Source organism: Gracilinanus agilis, chromosome 1 (assembly GCF_016433145.1).
Source record: "Gracilinanus agilis isolate LMUSP501 chromosome 1, AgileGrace, whole genome shotgun sequence".
NCBI classification, from domain to species: domain Eukaryota; kingdom Metazoa; phylum Chordata; class Mammalia; order Didelphimorphia; family Didelphidae; genus Gracilinanus; species Gracilinanus agilis.
The window spans coordinates 339,598,568-339,620,059 of record NC_058130.1 but is presented as its reverse complement, the minus strand read 5'-3'; the positions used below and the strand labels follow the sequence as shown (position 1 = coordinate 339,620,059).

General features: G+C 36.0%; 1 protein-coding gene across 1 annotated transcript in view; it reads left to right on the top strand.

Moving 5' to 3' along the window:
• Nucleotides 1–10,647, top strand: part of CERT1 (ceramide transporter 1) — a 174,291-nt gene extending 163,644 nt beyond the window's left edge. The window contains exons 15-17 of the mRNA XM_044680828.1: nucleotides 3,179–3,307; nucleotides 4,059–4,188; nucleotides 10,435–10,647. Of these exons, the coding sequence (XP_044536763.1) occupies nucleotides 3,179–3,307; nucleotides 4,059–4,188; nucleotides 10,435–10,562 (387 nt within the window). The 3' untranslated portion in view covers nucleotides 10,563–10,647. The remainder of the gene's footprint in view (nucleotides 1–3,178; nucleotides 3,308–4,058; nucleotides 4,189–10,434) is intronic.
• Nucleotides 10,648–21,492: the final 10,845 nt, after the last annotated feature.

Sequence of the window (21,492 nt, the reverse complement as noted above, 5' to 3'; positions counted from 1 at the left end):
AGACCCACTCCATTTTATTTAGTAGAAGATTCACATGCTGCTAAGATTTCTACTTTGGAAAATCACTGTAGTAGCCCCAAAGAGAATAGATGAGAGTGGAGAGAGATTAGAGGCAGAGAGGCCAAATAGGGGGTTGTCATCTAAGCTAAAAGATGATGGCAGACTGAACCATGATGATGGTGGCTATGTGAGTTGAAAGAAGATACACAAAAGAGAGTGTGGAGATTTAAAAAACAAAAACAAGATTGGATAGCTGATTAAATAAATTGGATGAGGGAAAAATGAGTCAAGAAAAACACTGAAGTTACAGATATAAGTGACATGGATGTTGGTAACCTCAGTAGAAATAAGGAAACTCTGGAGCAGATTGGGGGAGAAAGAAGACAAGTTCAGTTTTAGAGAAGTTGAGCTTGAAATGCCTTACAGATACCATAATTCAAAATGTCCTGTAAGTAATTTGATTAGATAGGATCAGAGATCAGAAAAGAACCTAGAACTAGATAGGCAGATCTGGGTGTCATCTACATAGAGATTGTAATTAAACTCATAGAATCTAATGAGGTCATCAAATGAAAATATAAATAGAGAAGAGGGCCCAGAACAGCGCCTTGGGGTACATACACAATGGGTACGATATAGATGATGGTCCAACAAAGAAGATTGAGAAGGAGCAGTAAGTCAGATGTGTGAGAAGAGAATCAAAAGAAAGCAGAGCCGTGAAAAACCAGAAAGAAAACCAAGAGGAGACAGGATGGGGAACAGAATCATGCTGCAGGAGGGACTGGAAGGAATGCAGATTGAGCAAAGATCATCAGGCTCAACAATTCACGTTGGGAGAATCAGTCTCCTTTGAGAGGTATGGGCAGACTTGAGATGAAAGAGGGTTTGAGGAAGTGAGTGTTAAAGAGGTGAAAGTGGAGACAACAAATAGAAATACCATTTTTAGGAAATAGTAGGAGTGATAAAATCTAGTGAAAGTTTTTTAAGGATGAAGGAGACTCAGGCATGATTATATGCAACAAAGAAAGAACCAAACAGGTAGGGAGAAACTGAAGATTAGAGAGAGGGATAAGGATTATACAGTGAGGACAGTTAACTGGGAGGGTATGAGTTAAATGGCATACAAACTAAGATTGTCTTAGGAGAAGGAAAACTTTTATCAGAAACTAGAATAAAAGAGGAACTAATGGTAATTGCTATCAAGAGGTTAGGGCTTTGGGACAATTACTTGGCTCAGTGGATAGAGAGCCAGGCCTAGAGACAGAAGGTGTCCTGGGTTTTGGGTCAGGCCTCAGACACGTCCTAGCTATGTGACCCTGGGCAAGTCACTTAGCCCCCCTTTCCTAGCTCTTACTGCTCTTCTGCCTTGGGACCAATACTTAGTATCAGTTCTAAGACAAAAGGGTAAGAGTTTTAAAAAAAGGTTAGGAAATGAAAAGAAGGTGAGAAATATTAGCTCAAAAAAATTGCTCTTTCTCAGTAATGCATGAAGCAAGATTCTAAGCTCAGAATCTGACAAGGGAGACTGATGTAGGAGGTTTCAGAAGAGAAGAGAAGGTTCCAAACATTTTCTGTGCAAGTGGGATAAAGAAGCAATTAGAGAAGAACAAAAAGATGTCCTGTCTCTATTGTGGGGCCACTTTAAATTGGATAACATAAATTTGTAATGGGGATGAGATAACCACCACTAGAATTTGGATTGGGGCATAAAGCTGCATAAGCCAAACCTCAAAGGAGGATCTAGAAATGGCAGTGGAGAGCAAGGAGCCATTTTTGAGAAGTAAGAGAAGAAAGTATTTGCCGAGAGGATATAAACAAAGGGTATGGTTGTCATGTCAGGGGAAGTCAAGTCTTTCATGAGTGCCCACAGACTGAAAGATCATGACAACAAGGTCTAAAATGAAGGGAAGTTTAATAATAGAATTAGAGTTCTATAGAGCACCATAGAAGAAAATATACAAACTTTTTAGTCATGTACTGTAATGCTTCCTAGCAATATGAAAGAAAATTAAATATCTCAAAATGTCTAAAAAATGTTTTTAACAATTCATAAATTTTATTAATTTGAGAGTTAATTAAAGCAAGAAATTTACCAGCAGGATCTGAATTATAAATAAATATGGAGAGTACATTAAACCATGTGTTTCTTTGTTCTTTTTGAAAGAGGCTTGCTTTTTTAAAAAAAGATGAAAAAGTTAATAATTTTTAAAGCATTAATATACTTATGAATGTGAAATGAAAAGTATTTTATCAGCCACCTCATGAAGTTGTTAGTGCCAGCCTCTGTTGCCAGCAATAGAGAAGTCATCTTATATAGGTATTTAACTTTGTTGTGAAAAGGTATTCTATCCTCTTAAGACCGATAATCCCTGGTTTTAGTTCTTGCTCTTAAGTTGAGGGTTTAGACTAATAATAACTAACCTTTATATAACACTAAAGTTTATAAATTTCTTCATGTACCTTATCTCATTCAAACCTGACTGCTACAATGTTATGCTCTTGGTGTTATCCCAGTTTTACAGGGGAGGAAAGTGAGTCTTAGAAAGGATAAGTGACTTTCCCCCGTGGTCAAATAGCTATTAAAAGTTAAATATGGGATTGAAATCCAGATGTTCCTGACTCCAAGTCTAGCACTTTATCTACTAACTTTGTTGCCTCTTTTCTTTGGAAGCATGAGTGTCCTACCTAGAATCATCATCATGGATCTGTTGTTTCATTACTTCAGGAGTTTCCTCCTCTGATGCAGATCACAACCTGTTCCTGCCTGACCCACCTGTGTAATTCTTGTCCATGTTCCTCCCAAGAATTTACCATCATTCCCAAGACCTTCTTTCTTTATTCCCAATGTTACAAGCGTAGCAGTGGAGCTGTCCTCTAGTCATCGTTTACTCTAGTCCCATGACAAGCTCATCTTTTCTTCCTTTCCTAAATTTCTTTATGTCCTTTACCACTGTTCTTTTTCAACTATTCAGTTTTTATAGCTTTGTAAAACCATAAACTCAGTTTCATTTTTAACCCTTTTTAGAGAGGTCTCAGCTTTTATTTTTATAAGCTTCCATATTCTGCTTCTTCATAATGTGTCAGTAGCCAAAATGCATATTAGTTTGGTTTTTGTAGTAGATATATTTAGATAGAAAGAATTCTTCGTTTTTCAATAAGTTCTGACTTCTTATACCAGAGGGTGTGGCCTGCTTCTCAGCGTGATGTGTTATACCTCTCTGCCATTCGGAAGATAGCAGCATTGACTGAAAATGACCCTGAAACTTGGATTGTGTGTAATTTTTCGGTGGATCATGACAGTGCACCCGTGAGTACCTAAGCATTTTTATCATGAAAAATGGCATAATTTAGAAAGAAAATGAAAATAAAGGGAATGATTATATGCTTGCCAGGTATTAACTTGATTCTTTTTTCTTTGATGTTGCATTAACCAAGCAACCCTACAAGTAAAGTTGTTTCATTCATATAAAGTTATGAATTTCTTTAGCTGAATATGGTTTATCAAAGGATACCTCTGGCAACAGTGTGAATATATACAGCCTTTATTTTCCAATTGAAGTATATTTCCTGACTCTTGGAAATATTTAATAGTGGTAGCACCATATTCACAGGATTATTCAGAAAACTTTAGTTTCTAAACTAATGACATAGCTCATTTGTTAAACATGGGTCACATTTATAGCTTTAAAGTTATCAGAAAAACATAGTAAGCCATGTCTTTTGGGAGTAGTTATTAATGAACTGCCTGACAACTACAATCCCACCAGCAGTTCTTAAGCTTCCCTGTTTTCTTCCAGGATGACTCTTCCAGAACATACATACATACATACATACATACATACATACATACATACATACATACATACATACATACATCCAGTTTGCATGCATTACTAGAAATGATGTTTACATAACTGCTTCCTTGGATTTATTTAAATGATTTTAAGAGAAAATCAAAAGAAAAATTTACTTTCACTGACATGTTAGAGTAATTATTAACTAGTGTTTTTTCTTAAGCATTTATATTGACTAAAACTCTTGGTTTGGGATTTTTGCAGGTAAACAATCGATGTGTCCGTGCCAAAATAAATATTGCTTTGATATGTCAAACTTTGGTAAGCCCACCAGAGGGAGACCATGAAATAAGCAGGGACAATATTCTATGCAAGATCACATATGTAGCTAATGGTATGTGGATTTTTAGTATTGCTTCTCTTTATAGCTTGAACAATATGTTTGTTGTAACTAGAGGATGAAAAAGACAAATATGTTAAAGACGTTAATAAGTGACTACTTTACAGTACATTTAGAATGTAAAAAATGGGGAAGGAAATGAACAATAATTTTAGCTAACCTTATTGTCAGGCCTTTTGTTTTTCATTATTAGATGTCTGTTAGCCTTCTGCATATTATTCTCATTTCAGTTGTTTATAGCTTAATGAACAATCTGTTTACTTCAGCGCAAGTTTCCTGCCATAATGCAAAAGTTAATAAACCCCATTTCTACTTTTCTGTCATCAGTTAATTCCAACTTCCTATCAGATAATGTTAATTTTTTAAAAGTAGTCCTTTTGATGTGAACTTGCCTCATTATACTTGCTTTTTCCTTCTTCCTGCCTCAAGAAAAAGAGATCTTTTTTTAAACCCAGTGTAAAAACTTGCATTCTTCATCCCATTTCTTCTTTAGTTATCCTTCCTCTTCAGTTACTTTGAGGCCCTTCCACTCCACAAGCCCTATCTCTGCCTACAAATATAGTCAGCTTTGCTTTTTTTTTTTTTTAACCCTTACTTTCTGTCTCATTACCAACTCTCTAAGACAGAAGAGCAGGGGCTAGGCATTAGGATTGAGTGTCCCAAAGTCACACAGCTAGGAAGCGTCTGAGACCAGTTTGAACCTAGGTCTTCCTGATGCCAGGCCTGGCTTTATCCACTGAGCCACCTAGCTGCCCTGTGCTTTGCTATTTTTCATACACTTTCATTTAACCCACCTTTCCCATATAACATGCTATTTACTTTTGCTGACAAGTAGTCTTTATATGCTGCTGTAACTTCCTTGATACCTTGACCTCTCCTTAACCCCTAGCAATCTCATTTTTGCCCCAAATCTAACCCCTTTGCCCTACTCAAGCAATCCTTTCTATCTTGTCTCCTCCAGCAGATTGCTTCTCTATCAATCTCTACTCTGCCATTTATTTTCACTTTGTTCCCTATTATACCTAGTCAACCTGAAAAGGGGGGCCACTGGAGCACCCAGCAACTCCCCACCAACCCTGCTGCCCCCTTGTCGGAGGCACAGGACTGGTTCCCCACCACAGGGGAAGCCTGGACCCCCCTTGCCCCAAGACCCACAGCGCTCAGCCAATGCGCCGGGGAACGGGTTCTCTGAGGAGGTGGGGTATCGAGAATATTTCCTTGCCTACTACCTACAAGTATATCTCAACTGTTTCCAAAATCCCTTACTCAATCCTTCTGTTCCCACTATCATCCTATATCTTTTCTATACTTTGTAACCAAACTCCTTGAAAAGGCCATCAACAAATTTTATTATTATAAAAGTTATTCTCTCCAAAATTACCAGTGATTTAATTGCCTAATTTGGTAACCTTTTCTCAGTCTTCATCCTCCTTGACCTCTCTGAAGCCTTTTACACTGCCAGTCATTCTGTTCTTGATCCCCTCTTCTCTCTAGCTTTTTGGGACACTACTCTGCTGCTGGTTCTCCTGCCTAGCTTACTGCTCCTTCTCTGTCTCTTTTGCTAGATCCTAATCCAATATGCCTTCTAAACTCTTGTCCCACAGGGTTCTGTCCTAGGCTCGTTTCTACCTCTATACTTGGTGATCTCATTAGCTCTGCCGGATTTAATTCTCTCTGATGCTGATTCTCATATCTGCCTATTATGCCCTAATTCCCCACCTGATGTCTAATCTCGTATCTCCATCTGTAATGCTTCTTAAACTCCCAAAAGGAATCCATTTTCTTTTTGCTCTAAACACTTCCTGATGTAGAGAAATATTCATTAATTAAGAATTCATTAGGAAATAGAGTTAAGTAGCATGACTTATTGATATATACATAAGAGAAATTAATAAATTGGGTTTCTTTAAATCTGAATGGAATATAAGAGATGTTTGATAGGAGAGAATTTTCCCAAAGAGCTTCAGGAAAGACAGTTGATCTAACAATTCACTCTTTGGGCTAACCTGAACAAGGAAGGTGATCCAAAAGAGCAGCTCTGCGAGTTTGGAAAATCTTGGTGAATTTATGTTCTGAGAATAAACCATCTTATCAGGCCAGAGAAGAGGACATTGTTGGGTGCAGTACCTGTGTCTGATCCAATAGGTGGCAGTAAAGTCTGACCTGTTAGAGTGAAGAAGGCAGTGGAATCTGACCAGCTGGAAATCACAACTGAACTTCTTGTTTATAAGTTTATATTTAGATTAGGATAGCTAAATAAGGATTTTGAGGTTTTAGATAAATAGGAAGAGAAGATAGCTTCGATTCTGTTGAAGGAGAAGAAAGTCCTCACAGCCCAGATTAGTTGGTTGGTTATAGTTAAGATTTATTAGCATAGGGACCTACTTAATATAAGAAATACCTTTCTACCTGTTTTCCTTTTACTGTCCCTTCCTCTAATTTTTTTATACCTATAATAAATATATTTTTATATAACTGGCCTGAGCCAGAATTCTTTCAGACTGTTTAGAGAAGCCCTCTTTCTCAATGGTTAAAACAACAGCCTGTCCACTCAGGACACAGGTATTGGTAATATCAATACCAATACCAATAATCCATAAGGATCAATAACCCTTATAACGCTGATTCCTGTCTTGACTGAAGAAGGAAGCACCATTCCCCCAGTCCTTCAGATTCCCAACCTAAGGTCATCTTGGATCCTTCACTATCTCTCACCTCATATCCAAGCTGTTGCCAAGGCCAATCAGTTTATCTTTGCAACATCTCTTAAATACTAGCCTTTCTCTCTTCTTACCCTGCCATGATGCAAGCCCTCATCACCTCATAGCTGGATAATTGCAATAGCCACTGGTAGGTCTTCCTGACTGAAGTCTCTCACCACTCATTCATCCTCCATTCAGCCACTAGAGTGATTTTCCTAATGTTCCAGGCCAATTCATCTGTTACTCTGTAAACAGTGTGGTTCTCTTATAACTTAGAGGATCAAATAGAAAATCCTTGGTTTGATATCCAAAGCCTTTCATAGCATAGGCCCCTCTTACTTTTCCAGTCTTTTGTTATACATTACTCTTGGACATGTACCTTTTGGTCCAGTGACGGTAGCCTCCTGGATATTCCTTGGTCAAAACCTTGCATCTCTCTCTTCCAGGATTTCTCTCTGGCTGTTCCCTGTGCCTGGAAAATACTTCCTTCTCTGCTTTGCCTACTGACCTCCCTGGCTTCCTTTAAGTCCTGACTAAAATCCCACCCTCCTTCCCAACCCTCTTAAATGAGTGTCTTCCCTCTGATAATTATTTCCTTTTTACTCTGTACATAGCTTGTTTTCACTTATTCATTTGCTTGTCTTCCCCATTAGATTGTGAGCTCCTTGAAGGCTAAGACTGTCTTTTGCCTCTTGTTTTATCTCCAGCACTTAGCGCAAATCGGATGTTTTTTTTTATCAATCTTCATTCCCCTTGATATCATCTAAAGTTTTTGGTACTGTTGTTTTCTTCATGAAATTCTCTATTTCCTTGATTTCCATGATTCTACTTTGCTCATTTTTTTCTGCCTTTTTTTTTAACCCTTACCTTCCATTTTAGAATCAATACTGTATATTGGTTTCAAGCCAGAAGAGTGGTGATAAGGGGTAGGTAATGGAGGTCAAGTGGCTTGCCTAGGTTCACTCAACTAGGAAGTGTCTGAGGCCAGATTCAAATCCAGGATGTTCCATCTCTAGGCCTTGACCCTTAATCCCCTGAGCCACCTAGCTTCCCCTCTTTTCTACTTTTTTGAAATTCATTCTCTGACTTCTTCCTTTCTCCTTCTTCCCTTACATTTTATATTCACTGAGATTGTCATTGGTCTTGTCTTCTGCTTTCATTCAAAACTCATCTACTCCCACAGATTCCTCTCTCCCCCACCATTTGTACTCTCTTGAGCTGTAGTCTAGTGACCAACTGAATTTGTTTACTATGGTATTTGTCATCACCTCAAACCTGGTATTTCTAAGACAGAACTTATTTGACTTCCCTGTTTCTTTTATTAGTGCCACCATTTTTCCCATAGCCAAGAAGTCACCTTTTGAATCCTCTTTTTTTGCCCCATACCCAAGCAATTAATTAGTTTCCAGGTCCTGTTGCTGTTTCCTTTTGAATTGTCTCATCAGTCCTTTCCTTGCCAGTTTATGTTTTTGTCTCTGACCATTCAATGCTAACATGACTGTAATAGTCTCTTACCTCCTGGGTTTCTCCATTCACTTCTTCCAATACAACATTGCTAAATTAAACAGGGTTTTCATCATGTCAGTCCTATACAAACAGTTATCTAAAAGTTCTCTGTTTCCTGTAGAAAAAAATATAGCTTCATATCCTGGATTTCAAGTGTGCCACAGTCTGGCACCAACCTACTCTTTAAGGTCTAACTCTAAAATGGAAAATTCATTGTATAGGACTAAAATTCACACTGAGGCTTTTCTACTTAATATCGGAGTCATGGGAAATTAAATTTGTTTCTTCCGAGTTTCAGTTACCTCAAGAGTAAAAAGTAATGTCTTTTGTGATAAACCAGACAGTAAAAAATACAGAAGTTGGATTTGATTGCATCTAGGATCCTTTCTACCCCTAAATCCTTGAGAACATTGGGCCTTGGGTCAGGAAAACCTTTAATACAGATCCAGCCTTCGACACTTACTAGCATCATGACCCTAGCCAAATTACTTTACCTCTGTCTGTCTCTGTTGACCTCATCTGTAACAAGGATAATAATACCTACTTCCCAAGAGTGTTGTGAGAATAAAATGAGATACTATTTATATAAAAGTATTTTGCAAACCTTAAATCACTATACGAATGCTTGTTTTTGGTATTATCATTCTCTTCTTCATCATCACAGCAGTGCCAGGCACTTAAATATTACCGTGAAACATATTTTCAGAGCTGATATTCACTTAATTACATGTATATAAAGTTAACCATTAAGCTCTAACAAGTTTCCCTGTGAATAGGCACACACTCAAATATCATCTACATAAAACTTCTAAAAATATAGTTGCCAACATTTTAGCATGATTAGAAGATTAAAGCCAGCTTTTTTTGCCCATATTGGAAGGAAGCAGAAAGTCAGTAGAGGTATCATATTTGGGTAACAGAATACTGAAATAACCATTTTGGACTGATAAGATTTTCTTTAGATATTTGCCAGCTGCTTCTCAATCCAATTTTAAGACCCATACTAGAGGGCAGTAAACTACTAAAGTCATTATTAGTAGTTAACTTTTTAGAGACAAATATTTATGATACTATTTATTCAGCTGGTAAGATTATTGTAAATTAGCAAATATCATTTAGCTTAAATTCAAATCCAGGAACCAATCACACGTAGACTACTTTCTCCTCTAGTTATCTAGTCACGTTATGACCAGAGGATTTATTTCTCTGTGCTAACATGTTTCTGACTATGAAAATAAGAGTAAGATTTGTTCTGAGGTAATGTGACTAAGTAAGTTAAATTGTAAGAGGAAGAAATCTGCTGTTTTTAGTGTCTCCAGAGAGCTTACCATGATGATAGCTCTTATTCTCTCTGAATATATAGTGTATGCACATCTTTTACACAGTTCATTTATTTGTTCAGAATTCTTAAAGCCAGGGGAAGGCAAGTAACTTTTAGTTTGCTTTACACAGTAAGTGAGTTCATAGAATCATAGAATTCCAAGACTGAATAGGATCCCAGATCATCTCATTCAACTTCCTCATTTTATAGAAGACCACAGCCAGGTCCAAAGAAGGTAAGCAAATTGGCCAAGGTCATTCAGCAAAGTAGTAGTAGCAGAACTGTGATTAAAACCCAACTCCCTTGATTCTTTGTCCAATACTGTTGCCACCAATTTTTGTAATTCCTTATAAGTTATGGGCATAAATGATACTTTTGTAGACTATATCACATTTTAGATACCCTACACCATGTTCTGTCTTGTTAAGGTTGCAGCCTAAATGACTACCAAATAATGATTATTCCATATTTAAAAGGCATAGAGCCCATTATTTGCTGGTACTTAAAATGTTAATATGTGACTATGATATTAATCTTGTAATTTTGAGCTCTTAGGAAAAGAGTGAATGAACCTAGACATAGGTTCTAGGTTGGATTGAAAGAAGAATCTCAACATAATTTTGAAAGCTTGAATATATGAATGTTGATGTCAATTCATGCATTGAAGAATATTCTTAATTGTGTTTTTTTTTCTTTCTTTGTCTGATTTAGTGAACCCTGGAGGATGGGCACCAGCCTCAGTGTTAAGGGCAGTGGCAAAACGAGAGTATCCCAAGTTTCTAAAGCGTTTCACAGCCTATGTCCAAGAAAAAACCACAGGGAAACCCATTTTGTTCTAGTGTTAACAGGTATTCATATTTCTGTATTTAGTGGTTTCTCTTTATAAATATTAAAAAATAAATTCAACTATTAATACCAAAATTATTTTCAAAACAAGTCATTTGTCTTTGAAATAAACGAGGCCAGAAATCTTACCATTCCTAGCCTTTTTAAATGTAAGAAAATTGATGGAATTGAGTTGATCAGTTGAGCTAAAATTTTTGTGATAGCAGTGATTAGTGTTTGGGTCTGCTTGTTTGTTTTATACCCTAGATTTTGTATGTATGTGTGTTTTGTTGTTGTTTTTTGTTTGTTTTTTAAGAAAATATAGCTTATGTCAGATACTGATATGTGTTAAGATATTTTTGATGTCTCAGATTGTCTGTATTGTCCAACCTTTAATAAGATTTTGTGACCTCCAAGCATCGATTTTGGAAATTTTTGAAAAGTACTGTCCTTTGGAATGATTTTTGCTTAGCCTTAGTGAAATATTTCTTGTTGGTAGTGCTTCTGCTTATTATCTATCAAATAATCCAAAAACCCATCTCTATTTCTGGCCCAAAGAGCTTCTTCTTTTTCTTTTCTGCTTTGTCCCTTGAGCCTCTTAAGTATTTTCCTCCCATCTGGGCTTCACTTTCCTCATCTGTAAGATACTTACATTTCCTCTAAGGTCCCTGCCTGCTCTGCATTTATAACTCTGGGATCTCAGCAGTTTCAAGTGGTCTTCTGAAGACTTCCTATTAATATTGTTGCTCAACATTTAAACTTCTTGTACATTTTGCAGTGACTAAAGCAAGGCTGTGTGAACATTCCATGTTGGAGGAATTAACCAAAATGAATGCTCTAAGCTGGAACGTAGGATCTACAGCCCTTTCTGTGGCCCACGACCTTGACTTTGTACACTGAAATGAAGAAATCCTGCAATACAGTGATGCTGAACATCTGACACTAGCTGTCTCCTGCTAGCTCTCCTTGCTTAGTGTGTAACTACAAGTACATGTAACAGTACATGTATATGGCTAGAATTTTATTTGCTTGCTTTAGGGGAGGGGGAAACTTTGAATCACAAACTGGGGGTTAATGCTTTAATTTGGGGACATTTTTGCAAAGCTTTTAATTTTACTATGGCCCTGCTCAAGAGCCTCACACATGTGTTGGGCTTTTGTGTGCAAATTTTAAAGCACATAATGCAGACACATAAGGGAAGGGCACATATGTGCTTTCTGTGCACCAGACATATTAGGGTAGGGTTCTTTTTTTAGGCCTGCAGTCGACTTGAGTTGGCCAGGTTTTTCTGATTTTGCTTTGTATAATCATAGAGTCCATTGCTGCTGATTTCTATAATGAATCATCTTGTCATGTAAAATGTCTCAATAACTGAGGGTTGTCAATAACCAATGACTTTGCCTTTTCTATTGTCTTACTCTCATGATGAACTTTGGTTCTGATGGAGGAAGTGTGAAAAGCTTTATTTTTTTCCCAAGTATCTTTATATTTCTATTGTATTTTTCAGTTGTGTACTATGTGCTCTAGTTTTTTTGGTTTGTTTTTATGAATGCAATCTGGCAGTTTCTAGAGTGGTTCTGTTATGAGCCACAAGAGATTGCCTGCCTAAAAACAGCAACAGTACGTATCTGTTTGCCCTCAGTGGGTATAGATAGGACTGTCTTCTAGCAAGATGATTAGAGTTATTGAGCTCATGTTTTCCTGAAATTGCAAAGGGATGCACTGTAATAATCTAAAGTAGATCAGACTACAAGTTTGACATTTGAACATTCCCAGTACTAAAAACAGGCATGTTTACTGGTCCTTCTGATTCTGGTCACAAAACTGTGTTGTGAAGTTTGCATAGAAAATGTGAGTAACATTATCATTGCCTCTTGGTCAGAATCTTCACTGAACAGTAAAGGATTCTGCTTGATTTTAATTGCAAAGTTCCCTGTAGTTGCTGTGAAAATGTAAATGTAAAATAACTTTTTAGATGACAGTAAACAACTTTGAAGCTTGGAGTTGAGCCAGAAAATGGTACTTACAAGAAGTAGAAATGACTGCTGACTTCAGAGTCTTCATAGTTGATTATGTCTATGAGAGAGAAAACGCAGAGGAGGTGTTTCTTGGGTGTTTTGCTGACTTATTATGCATCTCAGTAGAAATAGAAGTCTGATACTTTTTTTGTAAAGTCATATAGTATGAAACATGTCCTGTATATACTTCATACATGATAATGGATTCTTGATGTTAAATGCAAGCTGATTTGATGACAGGATGAGGTGATCACACAAATCTCCACAGTCCTGGAAGTGAATTACTTGCATCAGATATAATAGTATTTATTATTCTGTACAAAGAAAGAAAATGCTTATATAAACACGTGCTTACATTACATGCACACAGATTTCATGCTCCATAAGAATTTTTCTATTTTTTAATTTGCCTTTCTCAAAATGATTTGCATGGAATATGCCTTATTACAGAAAAATGCTATTCACAATTTGAATATGTGGAGAAGTGCCTATATGGTGGTAATACTAGTAAGGCAAATGAGACAAAAATGATGATATCTGTTTACATCACCAGTGAACATTTTATATAGTGATGTTACAGAGAGAAAAATTTATACCTCAAATATCTATCTTATTTTACAATCAGGTTGGGGAGGGAGGAAAAAAGTTTCATTCACCATAGTTACTGAGGGGAACTTGGAAAAAATTCTTTATGCCCAGTTATAAATATTCCATTTCTGATAACTATCACAAATGCAGTCAAATAACTGTTTAGTAATTTAATTGGATAGCTTTATTTTACAAAGATATGGAAAGTTTACAAAAGCAGTATATAAATCTTAATATCATCAGTTCCATTTGCACTAAATGTGATGTACTTTTGCAATTTATTCTGTAAATAAAATGATTACACTAAAGATGCTATTTGTTAAAAAAAAATAAAGAACTTTTCAATGAATGCATTAGTACTTCACAGTGCTTAACCCTGCCCAGAGTTAGATAAGACTTAGAGAATATGGAATGAGTTCAAAATTCAGAAGAGGTACTGACCTTTTTAGTAAATATTCAGAACCTGTAGAACTATTTTAATGAGGCTTAATTCCCACATATTGAGTATCAATGATGCTCTCTTGCTGAGATCATTTTTACTTCTCTTGCCTAAGACATTAACTTTTAAATTTGTATCCTATTCTCCCCCTCTCTCCCACATCTCTTCTAATGCCCCTTATTGCTGTGGTGGAGATACTGCAAGATTCTAAAGTGCAAAATATTGGTGAATCAGATTTGTCCCTTTGCAGCACAGCTAATATACAGAACAGGAGGGTGCCATATTTCACCTGAGATTCGGGACTCTGAATTTTAAGATCAGAGGTGACTATGCAGGACTTTGTCCCGACTTGATAGAAGGACAGCCAGACTGAAGAGCTCTGTGTGTCTGTGTGTCTGCGTGTCTGTGTGTGTGTGTGTGTGTGTGTGTGTGTGTGTGTGTGTGTGTGTGAAAGTAATGAAAAGGAAGAGTGGTTTTTGCTATTTTGTCAAGTTCCTATCAACTAATTTGTATACCTGTACATCAGTCAGTTGCTTTTGAGGAAAATTTCATTATTTGAGAATGTTTTAATCATTTTGTCAACCTTAATTCCTTTGAGCTGAGCTGGTTCTCCTGTGAAGTTGTGTAGTTCTCTTTTAGCTAATTAGTTTGTCCAGTTAAAAATCTTTCACCAATATTTTGTCACAGTTGTACAGATGAAGATGTAATAGGATTATTATCATTGTCTACAGACTCAAAAACATAAATCATTTTCAAGTACCTTGAGAGTGTGTAGAGTGTAACTGTTCTATGATAGCTTTATGATCCTGATGTTAAGAGAAAAATTGGATCTTCCATGTTACAATCAAAAATTAAAACCAGTATTTAAAAGTGGAAAAAGTATTAAAATATTATGGACAAATGTGTTTTCTTGCCTGTTTTTCTTTTATTGAGCCATTGTTCTCTCAAGATGGATTTAAGAAACCAGGAGTCAGTTGCAGCCATTCTTTTTCTCTGGAGCACACTGTTTTTGTTGGACAAATAAATGAGAGAAATTTTCTTATCAGGCATGTTCAGAAGGATGGGTGCTCCAGGAGTTAGTGAAATCTCCCTTGAGGATTATCATTTTAAAGATCCTATGCTGGGAAAATTATCAGTTTTGTGATTTTTTTATATAAATCCAAAGTAAGAAAGAATATTCATGTATCTGCCTACTTTGTGTCACTATTGCATTGTAAAAATGAGTTTGTTATGAACTACATTTCTCTCGTAAGGTCCTTTAAGACAGGTTAACTAACCACAGAAAGAAGTATTGACTTTCTTTGAGCATGGCTGGCTACTCTTAAACATCTATAACTTTTTGGATACTTTCTAATCATAAATTTAGCTCTGAGGGCACCAGAAATGTCAAACTCAAATAGAAATAGGGGCCATTAATCATTACAGAAGAATCCCCAGGGGTTATATGTTGACTTAGTTTTTAAATGTAATATTATCTTTATTGTATTTGTATTTATTTTGTCAAATATTTACAAATTACACTTCAATCTGATTTAGCCACAAACATTGTAGTCTACATGTTTGACACCTCTGATGTAAACTCACTAAATGTTTTCCCTCCAGTTTGAAAACATGCCTTTATTTAACTTAGAGTTTCTAGCAAGGCCATTTTTTTAGAGTGTTTCTATATTCTGTCCTTAAGTTTAAAAATTTCTGAGAATCTCATAATTTTCCACACTTAGAACAATCCTATTTAACCATAGTGTTAACCTTTCTTGTTATGCTGGCTCATGTTCATCTTCTATTTCACTGAATCACAAGATTCTAGAACTAGAAGAAGCCTTAGCTATCCTCAATAATGATTATTCCTATACAGTTAGAAAGTATCCAAACAGGATTGTCTTGTCATCCAGATTCTTACTGGGATTCATGTTTCTACAAATTCAGTTAGTACTTTTTAAACTTCCTAACTTATGAACATGTATAAATGTTGAGGGAAAATAATAGTTATAGCTGGCACTTGGAAGAGTTCATTAAAAATTACAAAAAATGCTTCAGTACTAAATATAGTTTGGAAAAACCACCAGAAAATGCAGGAGGAAATGGAATGATGTGTTTCAAAGAGCATTACAACTCAGAATGCAGCCTATCCTACAAATCTTAGTTTAACTGTAAATTTAAAAAGATGACATTGAAAAATAAAGGGGGGGGGGGCAGCTGGGTAGCTCAGTGGATTGAGAGCCAGTCCTAGAGACGGGAGGTCCTAGGTTCAAATCTGACCTCAGACACTTCCCAGCTGTGTGACCTTGGGCAAGTCACTTGATCCCCATTGCCTACCCTTACCTCTCTTCTGCCTTGGAGCCAATACACAGTATTGACTCCAAAAGGTAAGGGTTTAAAAAAATAAAGAAAAAGAAAACTAAAGAGGCACTTGAAAGCATTCTGGGGTTGGTGGGGTAGCATTAGGGGATACAAAACTGAGGAGATTGTTTGCTTCTCGAACACCCAAGACAACAGTTATAAGAGCAATGAACAAATGCAGCAGCCAAGGACAGCAAAAACAATAGTGTAACAAAAGAGACCAGTAAGAGACTTATTTCTTAAAACATATGAAAGGAGATGGTGAAGGCAGAAGTCAGGTGGAGAGATGGTCTTGGGACAATATGGACAGAACTTGATAATACCCTGTCTACAGGTGAATCACTTTTTTATGTCAGATGTTAAAAAAAAAAAAATTGGAAGGGTACATGGAAAGAGGGAGAGGAATAAGAAGATAAAAAGGAATGTGTGATATGCTTGTGCCAATTCCAGTCCTAGAAGGGATGGTGACCCTTGTGGTCTCTCAGGAAGAGATGAACTTATTATCAAGAGAGTGAAAAGTATGTGGCAAGAGTGTCTTGGTGGTGGGAGGGGATCCACTCTGAATGTTCATATTGGGGAAGAGTTCTATGGAGACAGAATTATTGTACTGTTGTTTGAGGGACTTGGTGTTTGAAAAATCCATTCAATACCTCTGGAGGGAAGAAACTGGAACTCTGGGGTACCTGACACTTGGAGGAAAGTGAGGGCATAAATTTGTGAAAGAGATTTTTGAGGCAAATGGAGAAAGAAGATAATGAGTTGTATAGATCATTGGTAGATTACATTATCAGGAATATAGTGGGGAAAGTGTCCTCTCTATCAGCTATGGGTATCAGGAATATTTCTGGGAGTGAGGTACAATGGGAAAAGAGAATATGTGGGAACAATCTACATGGCAGTGGCAAAAACTGCCTAGAAAGGAGATATTCTAAACCATTGGAAGTTTTGATTCCATGAAAAATACAGATAATAGAGGGCATGAACCAGAAAATGAAACTCTAGAGTAGACAGGATGAATAATGAAGAAAATAAAATCCTCTCCAGAAAGGGGGAGAGAGAAAAAAATTTTTTAACTAGTGAACTCAAATAAAAGCTGGAAGATCCAAAAGTGTTAACACATTGCACAAGTTTCCAGACTTTTCAATTGTAATGACTTAACTTGTTTCCTCTCCAGAAAAATACCATTTATTATATGGGATGGCTCTTGGGGCCTGGGGGGGATGGAGTAGAGAAGGGCAATAAACATTCGTAGGATAATTGGGTGGTGATATAAGAAATGTAAAATATCAAAATCTTATTTTTAAAAAGCAAAAACTAATGAACCAGAACTAGAAGGGAAAGAGAGAAAAGAAAAGTTGGTTGGGGGGGGGGGGGAGGGAGGAATTATCCAAAGAAAACAAATTTCTTTGGAATGAAACATTTCCAAAGGGAATTTAATGATGTGATTTGGGTTTTATCCATACCTCTCTACTGAGTTCCTCTCATAAAATTCTTCTGATAAGTCTACTTTAAAACTTTTTTTTTTTTCTGTTCTCACCTTCCTCTGCTTTTCTTTGGTATTTGACATCACTGGCCATTTCTTCCTTTTGGATACTTTTGTCTCCATTCTCTGCCCCTTTTCTGTCCCCTTCAGAGGATAGTCTTCTTTTCCTTAACCTTTGATTTTGACATTTGATAAGGTTCTTTGCTCAGCTACTCTAGCTATACTTTTCAACCCCTTTGTACCCTCCATGGTCCTATTATCTTTGGAACATCATGTGGATATTCCAGATTTACATGTCAATCTTTGAACTATCCCTTATCCCCAAGACTTGACATTTTCAGTCGTCTACTAGATATTTCTTTCTAAAGGCACCAGTGTGTAATGCCTAGCATGTCTAAAACTAAATATTCCTCCCCAAATTCCTCCTGTCTATTGTTGGCAGTGGGTCACTACAATTTATTCCGTCACTTATGCCTGAAATCTTAGTATCATCTTTGATTCCTCCCTCCTCTTCAGCTCCCAAATGCTACCAGTTACCAAGTCTTATTGATCTACCTCACAAAAAACCTTTGTCAGTGCTTTTTGTTCCCACTGGCATTCACTAATATATAACTTTTCATAACTACCTGCCTGGATAATTGCAGTCTAATTTGCATCCATACTTTAAATCTTTACTATCATAACCAGATATTCTTTTTTTTTTAAGTTTATTTCATTTCAAATTCCCTCCCTTCACTCCTTTTCCCACCTATTGAGAAAGCAAGAAATGCAATAGCTATATGAAGTCATGCAAATACATTTCCACATTAACCATGCTGTGTGGAAAGCAAGAAAAAGAGAAAAAAATTACTTAAATCTAAGTAGTATGTTTTTTCCCCATGAATCTTTTGAAACTGTTGTATCACATATTGATCAGGATAGTGGTCTTCCACAGATGATTATTACCATTATGATAGTGTTATTTCTGGGTACAGTGTCATTCTGGTTCTGCTCATTTCACTTTGCATCAGCCCATATAAATCTTCCCAGGTCTTTTTTTTTTTAAACCATCCTGCTGTCATTTCTTAGAGAACAATAGGATTCTTTTACAATCATTCCACCACAACTTGTTCAGTCATTTCCCATTTGATGAGCATCTCTTCCATTTCCAATTCTTTGCCACCACAAGAAGATCTGCTATAAATATTTTTGTATAAATAGATCTTTTCCCCTTTTTCTTTGGGGAAACAGACCTAGCAGGGATATTGCTGGGTCAAAAGACATGCAGTTTTATAGCCATTTGGGTATATTCCAAATTGTTCTTCAGAATTGTTGGACCAGTTCACAATTCCATCAACACCTATTTTTTGACATCCTCTGTAGCATTTATCATTTTACTTTTTGTCATTTAATCTGATGGGCATGTGGTGGTATCTCTTGTTAATTTTGAGCATTTTTTCATGTGACTATTTCAAATGAACACTGCTTATTTATTTCCTTAGACTATCAGTTGAGGAATGATTTGTAATCTTATAAATTTGGTTGAATTCTTTATATATTTGAGAAATGAGACTTTTTTATCAGGGAAACTTGCATTACATTTTCCCCCCTGCAGCCTTCTGCTTTCCTTCTCATTTTAGCCGAATTAGTTTTGTTTGTGGAAAAACGTAATTTCCTTGTAAAAAAAAAAAATATCAGTTTTGTCTTGCATGATCCCTTCTATCTTTTGTGTGGTCATGAACAGGAAAATCCCCATCTGTCTATAAATCTAACCAGTAATTTTTTCTTCGTTCCCTTACTTTGCTTGTGATATTACCCATTATGTCTAAATCATGTACACATTTTTACCTTCTCTTGGTTTACTGTATAAAATGTTAAGTCTATGCCTCATTTCTGTCAGACTGCTTTCTAGTTTTCCTAGGAGCTTTTTTCAAATAAGGATTTTCTGCCACAATAACTGGCATCTTTGGATCTATCAAATACTATGTTATTATGCTCATTTGCGTCTGTATACTACATACTTAATCTGTTCCACTGATCAATCCCTCTATTTCTTAACTAGTACAAAATTGTTTTGATGATGACTGCTTTGTGGTATATAATTTGAAATCGGGTACTGCTAGTCTCCCTTTGTATTTTTTAATTGATTCCCATCATAATTTTGATCTATTGTTCTTCCAGATTAATTTTGTTATTATTTTTTCCAGCTCAGAAAAGTAATTCTTTGGTAGTTTGATTGGTGTATAGCACTGGTTAAGTAAATTAATTTAGATAGAATTGTCATTCTTAGTCTATTGGCTCAGCCTATCCAGGAGCAATTGGTATGTCTTCAATTCTTTAGATTTGTGGTAAGTGGAATTTGTTTGTGTAAAGTGTTTTATAATTATGCTCATAGAGATTCTGCGTGTGTCTTGGTAGGAAGAATCCAAGATGTTTATACAGTCTGCAGTTATTTTAAATGGGATTTCTCTTATTTCTTCCTGGGTTTTTAAGTAATGTATAGAAATGCTGATGATTTATGTGGTGTTTATTTTATATCCTACAACTTTACTAAAGTTGTTAGTTGTGGTTTTTTCATTGATTCTCTAGGGTTTTCTATGCCATATCATCAGCAAAATGATAGTTTTGTTTCCTAATATCCTATGGTTATTCTTTCGATTTCTTTTTATTATCTTAATGCTTTGGCTTGCATTTCTAATACAATATTGAATAATAAGAATGATAATGGACATCCTTGTTCTTTTTGGGAAAGGCTTCTAGCTTATTTCCATTACATATAATCCCTGAAATTGGTTTTAGATAGATATTACTTATAAATTTAAGAAAACCTCCGTGGAGATTCCTATGCTTTCTAGTGTTTTTAATAGGAATGGATGCTGTATTTTGCCAAAGCTTTTCCTACATCTGTTGCTATAATCATGATTTTTGTTGATATGATCAGTAATACTTATAGTTTTCTTGATATTGGATCAGCTCTACATTCCTGGTACTCTACCTGGTTGTAATGTATATTTGCGATATATTGCTATAATCTCCTTGATAGTATTTTATTTCAATTTTTGCATCAATATTCATTAGGGAACCAACTTTCTTCATGCAAATATATGACCCTGACACTTCTTTGTCTTGCAAGCTCCCCATTTCCTATCAGTAAAGTCCAAGTTCCCTAGCCTGGCATTCAAGGCTTCTATTACATAGTGCTTTCCTAACTCTTCCCTTTTAACTCACACTGATACCCTTCACAGAACCAAACTGTATTCTCACTGAGGACATTGATTTTAAGATTCTTTATCTTTCCCATGACATTATGTGTTGCACACTTAAATTTAAATTTTTTTACATTAACAGGCCTTTATTTTCTTTCCCTTCCCTCAAAAAATAAAAAAATAAAAAACTTGTGTAGAAAATATGTTCCATCTCCCCCCAAAAAATATAAATATGCCCCAACAAGCATTGAATTGAATTTCAAGGAGGTAGTGATATGTTAAATCTTTCAAAAAAGTCAAGGAGAACAGATTGGAAAGGGAGCAATTAATTTTTTCAGGATCTGTGTGATGATCTTAATGAGAACAGTTAAAATTCAAGTTATAAAAGTGATTGAAAAATTAGATGACAGCATGTTATAAGGAGGAAAAAATGATGAAGTATTTGCAGTCAGCTAGCTAGCCAAAAGTGGTAGGTAGGGGGTGTTGTCATTGGAAAGGTTAAGATTACCTGAAACTGTTGTACATCATTGAAATGGAGTATATGTGTAATGTAATGGTAATAGCAAAGAATTGAAAACAAAGTCAATGCCCATTAATTATGGAATGGAATATTATTGTGCTATAAGAAATGACAAAATACGATGGATACAGAGAAGCTTGGAAAGACTTACATGACCTCGAAGTAAACAGAGCCAGGAAAACAACTTGCACAGAGATTACAACTATGTTAAGTAGAAAAAATAAACACCAAAACCCAAAAATGTTTGTTATAAATTACACAGAAAAAGGTTGGCCCAAAAGATGAGATAGGAGAAGATGCTTCCCCCACCCCACCTCAGTCATTTTGGCAGGGGTAGGCATGGAAGTAATGGGATATTTCATATAGTCAAA